The 14,311-nt window shown below is 43.8% G+C and overlaps 1 protein-coding gene across 1 annotated transcript; it reads right to left on the bottom strand.

The window, feature by feature from the left end:
- Window positions 1–967: 967 nt before the first annotated feature.
- On the bottom strand, window positions 968–14,032 carry P4HB (prolyl 4-hydroxylase subunit beta). The gene is made up of 11 exons (XM_075846253.1): window positions 13,819–14,032; window positions 8,586–8,792; window positions 8,325–8,458; window positions 7,219–7,356; window positions 3,175–3,279; window positions 2,885–3,010; window positions 2,574–2,774; window positions 2,319–2,439; window positions 2,053–2,234; window positions 1,880–1,963; window positions 968–1,797 (listed from the first exon to the last, which is right to left on the bottom strand). Exons 1-11 carry the CDS (start codon window positions 14,006–14,008, stop codon window positions 1,720–1,722), a joined length of 1,566 nt encoding a protein of 521 aa, XP_075702368.1. The 5' UTR covers window positions 14,009–14,032; the 3' UTR covers window positions 968–1,719.
- Between the last annotated feature and the right edge of the window lie 279 nt (window positions 14,033–14,311).

The raw sequence follows: 14,311 nt of genomic DNA, 5'->3' as shown, positions 1-14,311 counted from the left end.
TTGGTTCTAAAGCCCTTTCTGAGACCCATCTTAGAAAATCCAGGATCTTCGCAGTACCTGATTAGAAGAGGACGGCCTGGATTCAACGGACAAGAAACCATTAACTACAATTCTTGGCACAGCAGAGCCCAAATGTGAGGACAGAAAATTGAACATGCATTATGCCCACAACAGTCTGACACACTTGGCGCTTTTTGATCTTAGGGGTGAATGGGAAAGTAAGCATCCTAATGAACTATTAACCCTAAAGCAATATTCCCTCAGAAAGTTCACTGTAGATGCAAAGGTCCCAATTTAGAATAATTTTTTATCTTATGAAGCAATTTAGATTATAATTAGCCAGAATATCTCATTGGGTTTCTTTAGGAGGAAAACATGGTAATAAAAACTCTGACCCAGTTAATCCTGACACTAGAAAAATTACTGGTTTTGTTTAGAAGTACCTGAAGCTCTTCTTCCAGGGCACTGGGCTTTGGATGTGAGAATAAAGCTGCTTGGAGGGGGGACAGGAACTGTAGATGGTATCCGGGATAAATCATATTTAGAATCCAGGGACTGAGTTATAAAGTTTGCCATAGAACCCTCTGGTGACCCAAGTTCATTAGAGCTACAAGGCATCCAGCTGTAATAAACTTCCATAGCTAGAACACCTGAGGTATGATAGACTTATTCTATTAAGGGACCTAACTCCAATTTGGGAGGGTGTTGAAGTTAGTATTAGTTCTGTCCATTGAACTTTGCCAATCACATTTGGATCTTTTCCAAAGCCCAAAAATGGCTATTATTGCCAATGTGAACACCGCTTTATTTTCTTAAACTACTGTGGAAAAGTTAAATCTTCATTAAAATTTTTACTCATAGCAACAGATAGTTTTTCTGTTTTGATGAGAAGGCACCAGCTTTTGGTCTGACAAATAACCTGATTTGCCACAGAAATCAGACCGTGGCAGAAAGAAAACCTGAGCCATTTTATTAAAATTTATTTTATTTGGCCAACACACCCCAACTTAAATATGGTGGAATGCTTTCAGAATCAGTCATTTCAAACCTCTAGTGACAAACAAAAAAATAAAATAAAAAGTGTCATACGTTGCAATCTCAAGAGGCTGGGGTCCCGTAAGACAGGACAAAACACAAAATGGCATTAATGTATTATTGTACCGGTGAAGGGGGCTGCATCCATTGGGAGCTTTTTACCAGGGAGGGCCGGACACTGCATCAAATACTGAAAGCTGCCACAGACATCCAAACCGTTGAAGGGCAGCATGAAAAGGTGCTGGAAGTGGAGACATTACTGCATATACAGCTCTTGTTATGGAGCCCCACTTACTTAATCTAAGAGTGGCTGAGATGGGGGAAGCACAGCCTTTTTTTTTTTTCAGGTCAGCAGCCATGCAGATTTGCATTCATTGCATGTACAGAATGACATTCACAATTATATAATAAAAAAATTATAAAGACTGGACAAGACAGGAAGCAACAAGTGTCAAGTTACAGGAAGTGTTAAAAAAAATAAACCACAAACCTCTGCTGACCATAAAACACAAGGTCAAAGCTCCCTTTACCCCGAAAAACAAAAACCCCCAAGGTACAGATTTGGATGAAGTGAGTTTCCCTGGATTTTCCTTCAGAGCTCGGACAGTGTGAGACATTCCTAGAAGTTATCCCCCCTCCACTCTTAGTGTCTTCTGGCTGTTGCAGTTATAAACATGATCATCCTTATAATTCATCTTTCTTGTGTTCATCTTCATCATCCTCCAATTCTGGCTCATCTGCCTCATCCAGATCCTCAAGATCCTGCAAGCAGCACAAGTGGAATTAAGAACATGCAGGATATATTGTAGAACGTGACCACATTAGACTGTAGGGACCTTCTCACCTCATCAGCTGCTCCGTCCTGCCCACCACTTGTCAAGAAGTTTGAAAATCCCTCTAATGTTCTCTCGCCATTGTAATCGACCACCTAGTGAAAACATATTAGTCAAACCACCCATCCTGGTGTACGTACCCACTGAGCGCCAGTGGAGTTTATAGGGTAGGGTCATAACCAACCTTTTTATCAGTCCCAGCTGGGAAGTATTTCAGGGTGGGGAAGCTGTGGATCTTTACAGCTTCAATTTCATTGACTGTGGAATCCATTTTTGCAATGACTATGTTCTCATGGTCCTTGAACTTCTCCCCCAATTGGTCCCAGATTGGTGCCAGCTGCTTGCAGTGACCACACCAGGGAGCATCTGAACAGGAAAGCAGTCGGTATAGTTTAGGCATTTAAAAAAACTCAACCTTGGAATCCATATTGAATTTTAGCCTATACTTACAGAATTCAATAAACACATTCTTCTGCTCATCAAAGGCCACTTCTTCAAAGTTCTTTCCAACCAACACTTTCACTGGGTTCTTGTCCCAGTCATCAGTAATATCCTGGCTCATAAGATGGGGCTATGGAAAGAAGATTATAGTTGCCTCAAAAGTGACACTTACCCCCATAATAATAAAAAAATAAAAAAAAAAGTCTCCACCCAATAGAAATTACAATGATCTACTATGCATGGATGCAGAGCAATAGATCTGACCTTGACTTTGCCATCCAAGAAACGGTCACAGAACTCCTTGATCTTCTCTGCGGAAAGGTCATCACTCTCTGGCTTGTATTTAGTCATCTCCTCTTCCAAGGTGATCAATCTAACAGCTGGGCATTCTTCCTTTTTCAATCCAAAGAACTCCAGGATACGTTGGTTGTCCGTGTGATCGCTATCAATGAAGATGAAGAGGATCTGGGAAATAAAGAAGCAAGCATTACGATTTCTTAATTAGAACAACATTACTTTATGCGGGGTGTGCGTCTACTTTTCCACCCATTGGGTTGCAGTGTGACCATTCCTACCTTTCCCTTGAAGCTTGTGGCTGCTTTCTTAAAGTTATCCAGTTTCTCTTGGAAGTCGGATTCACTCTTTTGCAGGAACAACAGAATGTGCGTCTTAATCTCCCCACCAAAGATCTTTGGTGCGGTCTAGAAAAGAGAAATTATTAGATACAGGCAAGCCATGAAAGCAAATACTAGGGCTACAAGGCTAACAGAATTATGAGCCAAACGCAGAACATCCATCTGGTAGAAAAAAACAACAATGTGATGGGCCCAGGTCCAGTTAGGTTGTGTGCAGCCCCTTCACTTACCTGTTCTGTAAACTCAATGACCAGAGGCAGCTGGTTGGATTTTATAAAGTTTAAGACTTGTTCCTTTGTCACTTCGCCTTCATAGTTGTTTCGGCCTTCGTCAAACTGTAAAAATGAAGAGTAACCGGTTATAGATCTCAGCCAGTGACACGACGTGATGCAGACATCCTGCGAGATTGGTGGTCTTCAATATGCCTACATTCTTACAGACAGATTCTACCAGAAAACGTCACTATGCCAGTTTTAAAAACACCTGCATATAACCAATCATCACCCAAAAACATGTCACACAAAGGACAAGGACAAACGAGACCAGAAGCCAGTGGATTGCCCAATTGAATAAATGAGGCAACTTCCTGCTGGATTGAATATGCTGATGAAGGTGGCACATGTGCCAGGCGGAGCTCATAGGAAAGTTACACTGCTCCACACATTTCCGGGTAAGTTCCTAGAAGTCAACAGTCCAAAGCCTCAGAATCACAAGGAACTGTATGGAGCAAGTCCGAGCTGTTGACAGGTCACACGTTCTATGTACAGACTTAGTTTTCTGTAGAAATGGAGGCATTTAGTGAATGACTAAGCATACAGAAAGATGACGGTTAGTAAAGATGCCTTAACCCCTTACTGACCAGCCTCTTTTAGGCCTTCGTGACCAAGCAATTATTTTTCTCTTTCTCCAGTTGCATTTGTATATTTGTTGACAGCTCTACGAGGGCTGAGTTGTATTTTTCAATGATAATAATCCTGTTCCCTTTATTCTATGGGTGAGTGAGAACAGCAATACCACACATCAAAATAATACCACTTTTTAACCCCTTCCCTTTTAATTTTCGTTTTTTCCTCCCGAACCTTCCAAAACCCATAACTTTTTCATTTTTCTTTCTATATAGTCCTATGAGGGCTTATTTTTTTTGCGGGATAAGCTGTCGTTTTTAATGATACAATTTTGGGGTGCATGCGATGTTTCGATCACTTTATTTCATTTTTTGTGGCAGATGAGGTGACCAAAAATAGAGATTCTGGCGTTTACAATTTTATATTTTTTTTACAGTGTACACTGTGGGGGTTAATAATGATACATTGTAACAGATCTGACTTATACAGATGCGGCGATACCAATTCAGTTTTATTTATTTTTTTACTATGCTCTAAGGGGAAAATGGGAAAGGGGGGGTTAACTTTATTTTTTTACATAAAACTTTATTTTACAAAGGTTTACTTTTATTTATTTTTTATTAGTCCCCCAAGGGGACTGTAACCAGCGATCGTTGGATCGCTTGCACGATATACTGCAATACTAATGTATTGCAGTATATAGTCTGACAGGCTTCTATTAAGCCTGGCCAGAGGCAGGGCTTAGGCTGGGTTCACACACACTATTTACGGACGTAATTCGGGCGTTTTAGCCCCGAATTACATCCGAAAATGCGGCTCAAAAGTATCGGCAAACATCTGCCCATTCATTAGAATGGGTCTTCCGATGTTCTGCACCGACGGTCATTTTTTTTACGCCCCGCTGTCAAAGAAGTGCCTGTCACTTCTTCAGACGTAAATGGAGCAGTTTTCCATTGACTCCATGGAAAAACAGCTCCATTTATGTCCGTAATGGACGCAACGAAAAGCGCCTCAATATGCCATTACGGAGCGGTTTTCTCCTGAAAACAGCCCTGTAATTTCAGCCGTAACGGACGCTGCCGTGTGAATATACCCTCAGTAGGAGCACAAAGATGGCGGACCTGGGGGCCTTCATTAGGCCCCCAGGCAGCAATAGCAACCATCGCCACCCCACAATTGCATTGCAGGGGGTGCAATGATCTGCTGGAGGTGGTCGCCCCCCCCCTCTAACGATTTAAAAGCCGCGGTCGCTATTGAACAGCTAAGCAAGCCGGATCGCGCTCAAGCTCAATCCCCGCTCGTTACTGTGAAGTGTCGGCTGTATGTTACATCATATGGAGCCCGTTCCATACTTCCCCTACCCGGCTATGACGTATGGATACGTCAAATGTCAGGAAGGGGTTAAACTTTTTTTCTTACTGTGCACCTTTAACAAAATTTTATTTGACATTCATTTATTTTTTTTTCAGTCCCACTAGGGGGGCTTCACTTTGTAAACTTTCGATTGCCGATATAATTTTTTGGTATACTTAGTTTTACACAGATAGCAATAATTCTTTGGTAAACTGACAAACAATTATTAGGCCATGCCTCTGGCGTGGCCCAATGGGCATATAGCCAAAGCATGCTTGGGTAAACCACTTAGATTCCGTGGCCATTAGTGACCAAGGCAGCTAAGGGGGTTAAATGGTCTCCATCTAAGTAAACTTCAATCGCTACTGTAAAGCAGGAGCCTGGTTGTCAGATCGCCAAGCACCTGCACAGGACTTAGGCCAGGATCAGAGTTTTAATGCAGTTTTTGGCTCAGGTTTGAACCTGTAGCTCCCCCGTTACTAACGATGCGAGATGCATCGATCCCGTTGGCTGTGTGGTTACTAGTTAGCCGGCCGGTTGGATGGGCGTCGGTTTTGACGTTGCAAGATCCTATTGTCGTGGCTCGGTTTGCTCGTGGCCTGGGAGGTGGGGTCTGGAGTGTATAAGACTTCAGTATTTCCCCGGCGCGTACTAGGACTGATATCAGCTGTCTTGTGCGAGCCGAAATTTCAATGAACAGCGTAATACACGCTGACCGGCATTTTACTAATAGAAATAACTAGACAATTCATACCCCTGAGGATGCTCCCCTATGTGGTTCAGAAACGCGTCGGGAAGTGTGTCTGTTATACTTGTGGCAATCAGATTAATTTGAATATTTGTCAGCACACGTGGCAAGATAATGCAATAGAGTTATCGGACATGTCAGGCACTTGTGTATAGGTGCCATCTGTATGTCTGTACGTTGCAAGCTTCCGTGTGCACTCTGGATCTGTTTGCCAACGCCTGTATCTGGATCTGTTTGCCACTCTATGCCCTACATTTTTAATGATAAATTTTGCTAATTAAAACTTATTTTAAACGTTTACACAGGCAGAATATTTATATTTGAATAAAAAGAAACGTATACCTACTACATTGTCAACTTTGAATTTAAACAAAACCAGTAGTGGGTCCAAAAAGGAAGGGAAGGTATAAAGAAGAGACGGATGCATCTCCTGGGTGTCAACTTCTGAATTTGGCTCAAATACTAAGCCAAAAACTGCATAAAAACGGCGTGTGATCCAGTCCTTAGGCTAGGCTGCATTCTTTTCACAGCAACCTAGTCTAAGACCAGTTAGTGATCACTGTGAAAAGGCATATTGGTGCTCACTAACAGATTAAAGTTAGAGAAAAAGCGACACATCAAAACGTTTAGATCAGTGGGGGTCCAGGTGCGGAGACCTGCACGGTTGCTGAAACCAAGTTGCAGATACATTCAGCTGAGCACATTACACATTTGGCTGCGATCGGTGATTTGACAGAACATCTTTGAGATGCATCTTCAGCCTGACAGGGAGATCACAGCTGAAGGTGCCAAGTGCTCAGCTGAGCGCTTCTGCACCTTTGTTTCAGCACCCACCGATCCAAACTTTTGATAGGTCTCTGACATATCAAAAGTTTCATGAAAGCATAGTTGCTCTTTAAGACAAAGTAAAGCAGCACGTCGGATCTACAGCAAGGGTGCACAGCCTGCCCCCAGGGGCTACATGCACCCCTTAGCCATCTCTGGGATCCCCAAATTAGTTTGGCACTCCAGAGGAGGAGAGATTAGGTGGACGGGTGGCTACAAGTGAACGCAGCACTTCCCATTGTAGTTTATATAAGGAACTAACAAAACAGTGGAGAGAGCAGTGCATATGTGTTGCCACCTTGACTCACTGGAGTGCCGTATCGTGGCCCATGTGGGCCGTACAGTCCGACAAGGTGGCTCTCCGACCAAAAGTTGTGCACACCTGATCTTCAGAAAATCTATGGATGTATTCCAGATTATCAGACCTCTTTAGGATTGCACTAGTCTAGTCTCCAACAACTGTTTGTTGGAATCAGTTTCAGAACATTACATAAAGTCCTCACCTTCTTGAAGAGAACGATATTGTCCTTCTCAACTTCATACTTGGAGAATGCAGCATCGCTGGAAGTGAGGCCAAACGGAACGTCATCCACAGCCTCGGCTGCCTGCAGGAACACCTTCGCTAGTTCAGACTCTGGGTCCTGTGCAGAGAATAAAAATAAACTTAAATCAACCATTTTTCAAATCCCCAATGTGCAAGTTATTAACAGATGAGTGAGACTAAGCTCTAACAGGCGTTAATATTAATGCAATACTATGATTTGACAACATAGGAGGGGGTCTTAAGAGCACGTCCACTATACCATTGCATATGCTTTGTATTTTGTCAGTTTATCAACAGAGGAAAACAAAATCATACTTATCCCCATTCTCCTGGGAGAGTAAATATTATAGTCTCCTGGGCAGGCATTCTGTCTAGTATCACCACAATGCGTTCCTATGGGACACCTTCCTCCCAGGAGAGTACAATGTTTTTCTCTCAATATAGGGAATAATTGGCTCTATACAAGACCTGTAAGCCTGGCCTTAGGGTGTAAGACTGTCAAATGATCTCTACTTTTAACTAGTGGTCTGTAATTTGGCTAAAGTAAATACAAGTTTATAGTTCTGCCTGAAAGTATAGCCATTTGAAAGGCAGTCTTCTAACAAAGTAGTCTTAGGGTATGTTCACAAGCGGAGTCAAAAAAGTCTGAAAATACGGAGCGGTTTTAAAGGGAAAACAGCGCCTGATTTTCAGACTTAAGCCAATTGCGATTTTCACTGCATTTTTTACAGCCATTTTTTGGAGCTTTTTTCAAGAGTATGAAAAACGGCTCCAAAAACGTTCCAAGAAGTGACCTGCACTTTATCACAGCCGTTTTTCTTTTACACGGCCGCGTAAAAAAAACAAAAACAGCCAGTCGGAACAGAATGGGAAATCAACGGACAGATGTTTGGAGGCGTTCTGCTTCAGATTTTTCAGGTGTTTACGGCCCGAAAACACTGTGAAAATACCCTAACAAGTTATTATGAGCTGCAGTTTGGTTTAGCTGAATGTGTCTTCATTGTCCCCACACAGTCTAGATCTAGACTCCCTGTTAGAGCGGAAGATTAGAAAAGTTAAGCTTACCTTAAAGAAACCAATAACCGTCACTTCACTGGACTCAACCAAGGCAGCAACAGCTGCTTCATCAGCAAGAGTAGTAGCGGCTGGACCAGTACGTTTCTTCAGCCAGTTGACAATGTCTGCTGCCTCCCTGCCAGCTGTGAGAAAGACCAGTATTAAAAACATACAAGAAAAAGCCCCCAAAAAGTAACTACCCTACAGAATTCCTGGGAAGTCCAGTAAACCCCTCCCCCCACCAGAACAGCAATTCACACATGCCTTTACCTGAATACTCTTTAGGTGAAGATTTGTCTCCATTTTTAAAGAATTTAATAGTTGGATACCCTCGAACGCCAAACTGTTGTGCCAACTCTGACTCTTCAGTGGCATCTACCTTGGCCAAACGGATTTTTGAACCTTCCTCTTTTAGTGTCTTAGCAGCCTTCTCGTATTCTGGAACGAGAGCTTTGCAATGTCCACACCAGGGAGCATCTGTGAAGAAAAGCAGAAATAATATATAAAATAATGAGTTAATCACGAATGATCACAACTAACCTCAGATCCGTGAGTTCAGGGACTATCCACAGTGCAGAACATGAAAGGCAGAGAACCAGACATTAAACACTCATTACGTTTATTACAGAGCGGACATTGCTGAAGATGGCTTTATTCTAATGCCTAGTCCTAAAAAAAAGTCAGGACAGCTGTGTACAACAAGTATTTGTGTATTCCTAAGGGAGCTGGCATACCGCACTACACTACAAATAGTCCTGCTGTTGCCTGGACTAGCATGTAAGCAACAGGTTAAGTGGTCAGGGCCCAAAGTCAAACCTAACTGCTCTAAAATACATCAGGGTAGAGGATAGACAAGATGATACCAGAATCTATCACCACAACCAAATATTCTACTTCACGTGTACCAGAAGCGGCGCAGCCAAAAACCGTTCTAACAAAAAGTGTTCCTAAAACGGCTTCAAAGGGAAACTTACAGATTACAGCTCCTAATGCTGCAGGAAGCTCCGACACCCAAGCGCAAATCCAGTTCATGAAAGAGGGGTGGGGATGTAAAACCCCCACAGATTTAACATTCATCACCTAACCTGTATTCGGTCTGCAGGCATTGCCTCAATAGAGAAATCCTATATACGCCTCATATTAATGTATACACAAGACAAAAAGTCCTCCAGACATATGTTAGTCCAAAAACATACATTTTATTATCCCACAATTGGAATGCCCTCCCAAAGATACCCATACAAGTACATACAAATTAAAAACACTTAAAAACGAACAGAGACCAAGATAATCAATTCACCACCATGTCCCATATGCTATAATGATACATCGTATACAACAAGTACATATTAACACCAATTGCGGGAAGTATATAAAGTCTCCAAGCTGATATCAGATCAAATCGTATCAGTCTCCCCACTATCTGGGTGAAAGTCTATCAAAATGGCTGCATTGACCACCATACATAAATGCTCAGCATAGTTGCATATCAATTACCTGTGGCTGACATGATGGCTATTGATGGTCTCAAAGTGAAACTGATGGTCTCGTGACGAAGGGTGCGAAACGCGCGTCGGTGTTTGAGACCATCAAAAAAAAAAAAAAAAAAAAAGTCTCAAAATACGGAGCTGTTTAAGGGAAAACAGTTCCTGATTCAGACTCGCGATTTCCGTGGCGTTTTTTTTTCAATAGTCTATGAAAAAACAGCTCCAAAAACGTCCCAAGAAGTGTCCTGCACTTCGTGAGTTTTTTTTACGCGTCCGTTTTGAAAAACGGCCGCGTAAAAAAAACAGCCCATCGGAGACAGAACGCTATATTTCCCATTGCAATCAATGGGCAGATGTTTGGAGGCGTTCTGCTTCCGATTTTTCAGGCTTTTACAGTCTGAAAAACGGCCGAAATAGGCAGTGTGAACATACCCTTAGAGTCTAGTCTGCTCACCAAGTTTTAATTCCCATGACCAGAATCCTTCTCATATAGTAGAATAAGTCTAATATTTGCATTAGGGAATTGCTGTTTATGCAGTCCCCCCCACCCAAAAAAAAATAAATAAAAAATATGGAAAATCTACACTTGGAGGATCAGTCACTAGTCCTAGCTAATCTAATAGGCGCGGTCACACTGATAATTCTAGTGAAAACTGTGTCCCAAAAAGTTTGATTTTAAGTTTTCAGCTTTTTTCTAAATATGCAAATGAGGCTATACTACACAAGTGGGCGTCAACACCAGCGATTCTCCGGAGGTGGAGCTACCTCACAGCCTCTGACGCCGTCCTATCAGCATGAAGCTGCTTCACACAGTATGAGAGACTGAGGCTGGAGGGAAGGGGATCACTTCAAATAGACATATCTCAAGTGCCATATGAGCGGTTCTGGTGTCATATGAGAGATGAGATTCTGATCTTCCACATGACAGGATTGCAGTTCTAGCTGTGACAGGCGAAGATATCACTAGTTGAATACACAGTTGGGAAGGGGGAGAAGCTGTACACTGATCAGACAGTGTCATATAGAAAACATTACACTGCCCAGAGTGAAAAGTAAATCACCTCTTATTTGGCACGTATAGCCACATTCCCATATTTAGAAGAACGCTCATAACTTTGCAAACAAAGTTTTTGAAAAAAAATAAAATACACTGCAGTTATCAGTATCACAGCGCCTATTAGATTTGTTAGGAGATAGGGCATTAATAAACTAGTGACAGATACTCATTAAGCAGAGGCAACCCTATAACAAAAGAGATACGCTTTTCTTGAACACCTCATGATACTGGCACTTTTAACAAGGGTACACAAGATGCCCATGAAGTGTTAATGCCAGCGGGCACACAGAGAACCCAGTATACTGCCCCATCAGATTACACGTGACATCTTCCTGGACATGGGTAATCTAGTATAAAGGTTGGAATTCAGAGAAGACCCTCACTTAGGCCTCATGCACACAGCTGTAATAGGACTGCCATAGTGGTGTAGGAGGCCCTTATGTTCCCCCCATATGTCACTGATATTATAGCATTTGTGCACTGATCAGTGCAGGGTCCAGGTGTCTGACCCCCACCTATCATATACTGTTGACCTATCCAATATATAAAAAACAGCCCCCAGTCTGGACAATCCCTTTAATCTCACAGCAGGACATTTTAAGCCATAGAAATAAGCCGTTTGCAGAGTTCACAGCAACACATCAGATACCCATAGGCAGAAACGGGGAGAGCCGAGAGCTACACGACCCCCAGTATTAAACAACGTGTCGCCATTTACTTTCCTTCATTAAACTATTCAACCTAGCAAATGCTGGACGAGTTAGCCCCACATGTGGCCATATAATCCAAGGAGTCTTATTATTCAGGAAGTGAAAGAAAACCGGTCAAATTCATAGTTTTCTAATTTGCTCCTAATATCCGAGAAACAAAAAGGATTAGAAGGTGGATGACAGCGGCCCAGAATTTAACATCCAAGTGGCTTTATATTACAGAACTGTAGGGACTCCATGTGCCAGTATACTGGCACTGTGTGTGGCGCACCATCAGGGCATGCTGGGAGTTTTAAAGTTTAACAATAGCTGGAGTCACAGGTTTGGGACCACAGCAGTGTTCAGATTCGCCACTTCCTGCCAATTTAACCAGTAACTTGGTATGTTCTTGAGTGTGGCAGGAAGACTTGCCACAGCCTCATCCAAGTCACCCATGTCGTTTTACTACATAAAGTCTACAATATTTTTAAATGAAAACTTTACCCACTATAAAGTGTTGACTTGACCAGATGAGCAGGATCCTAGCCTCAGGAATGGAGTCTCTAGCATAAAGAGATGGAAACACAGTGTACTATCTGTAGGATGTCCCTATGGTGCCATCGGCCCTTTATATCCTGTAATGTCATGTTGGTTGTCACATCGATAGTGATCCTAAAAAAACAGTAATAGAGCCAACTCTTCATATCATACAGGATATGTGCTCAGTGAGACGGTAAAGTCCTGGAGACAATCACTGGGACACTTGCCAAGTCATGCCAACATGCATCCAATTATAAAACTGGAGCTGAACCCCCCAAAACTTACATGGTACATTATTCCCAGCCTCATGTATACTGGATAAGGAGCTTCACCAGGTGCCAGCACCAGCACCACCATGGGTCTCCGCTTCGGTGTATTGCAGCCTGGCAGTATGCCTATAAGCATTGATGCCGATGTGCAGCGACGGGGGATGACTCCATTGCTTTGTGCGACCATCACTTTTTACGGTGTTAAACTGAAAATTTCCAAAGGTTGCCAACCTGGGTTGACTTGCCAGCTTGGTTTAAACCAGAGTGTTAGTGTTCGGGCTTATTCAGACGCACGTGTAAATCGTCCATATTTCTATTGGGCTGTTCACATAACGTTTTAGGGGCCCGAGTGAAGGGCCCATGAAAACAATAGGACATGTCCTATATTTGTCAGTTTTCACAGATCCCTCAACAGACTCCAGTATATGAGGGATCCATGAAAACGGGCCCCGCATGGGTGCAAATCGGCCGTAGAAAACGGTCGATTACACACGCACACACACACCACACTTGTCTGAATAAAGCCTTAGTGTGATACTCGGGAGCCATGACATGGAGATAGTGTAAGTTGGCTATTGTATTATTGCCCCCCCCCCCCCCCATGATGTTCGTGCCTAAGCTACAAACAGTTGGTACAGATGGGATTTAATACCTAAATAAACCTTCCCGATACTTATGTCCCACACAGCAGGAATAGTCGCGAGATCATGGACAATAAATTATGTATTCGTAACGTGAGCTCGTCACAAGAAAAACCCCATGCCAAGCAACACGATCACATTCTATATCATGCACAAGGAGCGTGGCACTACCAGCTACAAGATTCACTTCACAGACTGGCACAGGTTCCTCACAGATCTGGGCTTCATGGCAATTACAGCTGTGACACATTTGCAAAAAGCCTGTGTGAACCAGGCCTTAAATCTCATAAGCTTGGCATCATCTGACCAACGGAGGGAATCACAGGATAGGAGGTGCCATGTAACTCCGGGCCTAATGGGGGGGGCAGGTAACCCAGAAGAAGCTAATGGAAAAGCTTATGAGGGTCACGTCGGGCCGGGACAGGAGATCCCGGTGATAGGACGGCAGATTTCTATGGAAGCAGCAGCTATGAAGTGTCAGCTACAGACTAAAGTCCAGACGTCACACTCCCAGCGAGGGATGACATGTCTCCACTACTAAGTACACGTCAACCAAACTTCAGGCTCCACCCACCACTGCGTAGCTCGCTGCCTGATTGGCTGAAGCACCCCTTTGATTGGCTGAAGCCGCTGTCCATCACTGACAGGACGTAGACCTGCCGTATCCCACCCAGGTGAGCCCGGATTTGGGGTGCAATCCTGTTGTAAGTGACGGGGGAGGGGGAAATTGCACCCAAGTCACCCCTTGTGCCTCTGCAGCACGCTACATCCCACCCAGTGCATACGGCTCTCCACACCTCCCCAGTCCCAGCTCACTCACAGAACTCCACCATCAAGAAATCATTCTCCAACGCCTTGTCAAACGTGTCCTTCCTTAGCACCAACACATCATTTTCCTCGGGGATGTCGGCCCGGACCAGGAATGCGGTGAGCACTAAAAGTACTGCAGAGGGCAACATGACGGATCCGGTGTACGGGACGTGGCGCTGTGAGGGCCGCTCTCCGCGCATGCGCTTTATATCACCGGCTGAGCCGCTCGTGGTGCGTTCTGACTGGGCCGCTGGACAGGACGTCGGACGTGGGAGGCGGGAAGCTCTCTGATTGGCGGAGTGGCGTGTCAGTCAGCGCTGGAACGTAGGACGGACTTGTGAGGTAACTGCGCGTCGTGGAGCTGTTGCTTGTATCTTGTTCCTGCCGAGTATCTCCTCCCTCCATCCCTCACCCCACTCTGCTGTATGGACGTGACTCGGGGAGCATATACCCTACAGCCCCCACCTCCCCCCCAATAGTCACAGCGCCCGTTACTTCCCTTA

Source organism: Rhinoderma darwinii, chromosome 13, assembly GCF_050947455.1.
Source record: "Rhinoderma darwinii isolate aRhiDar2 chromosome 13, aRhiDar2.hap1, whole genome shotgun sequence".
Classification (NCBI taxonomy): domain Eukaryota; kingdom Metazoa; phylum Chordata; class Amphibia; order Anura; family Rhinodermatidae; genus Rhinoderma; species Rhinoderma darwinii.
This window is presented reverse-complemented; position numbering and strand designations above follow the sequence as displayed.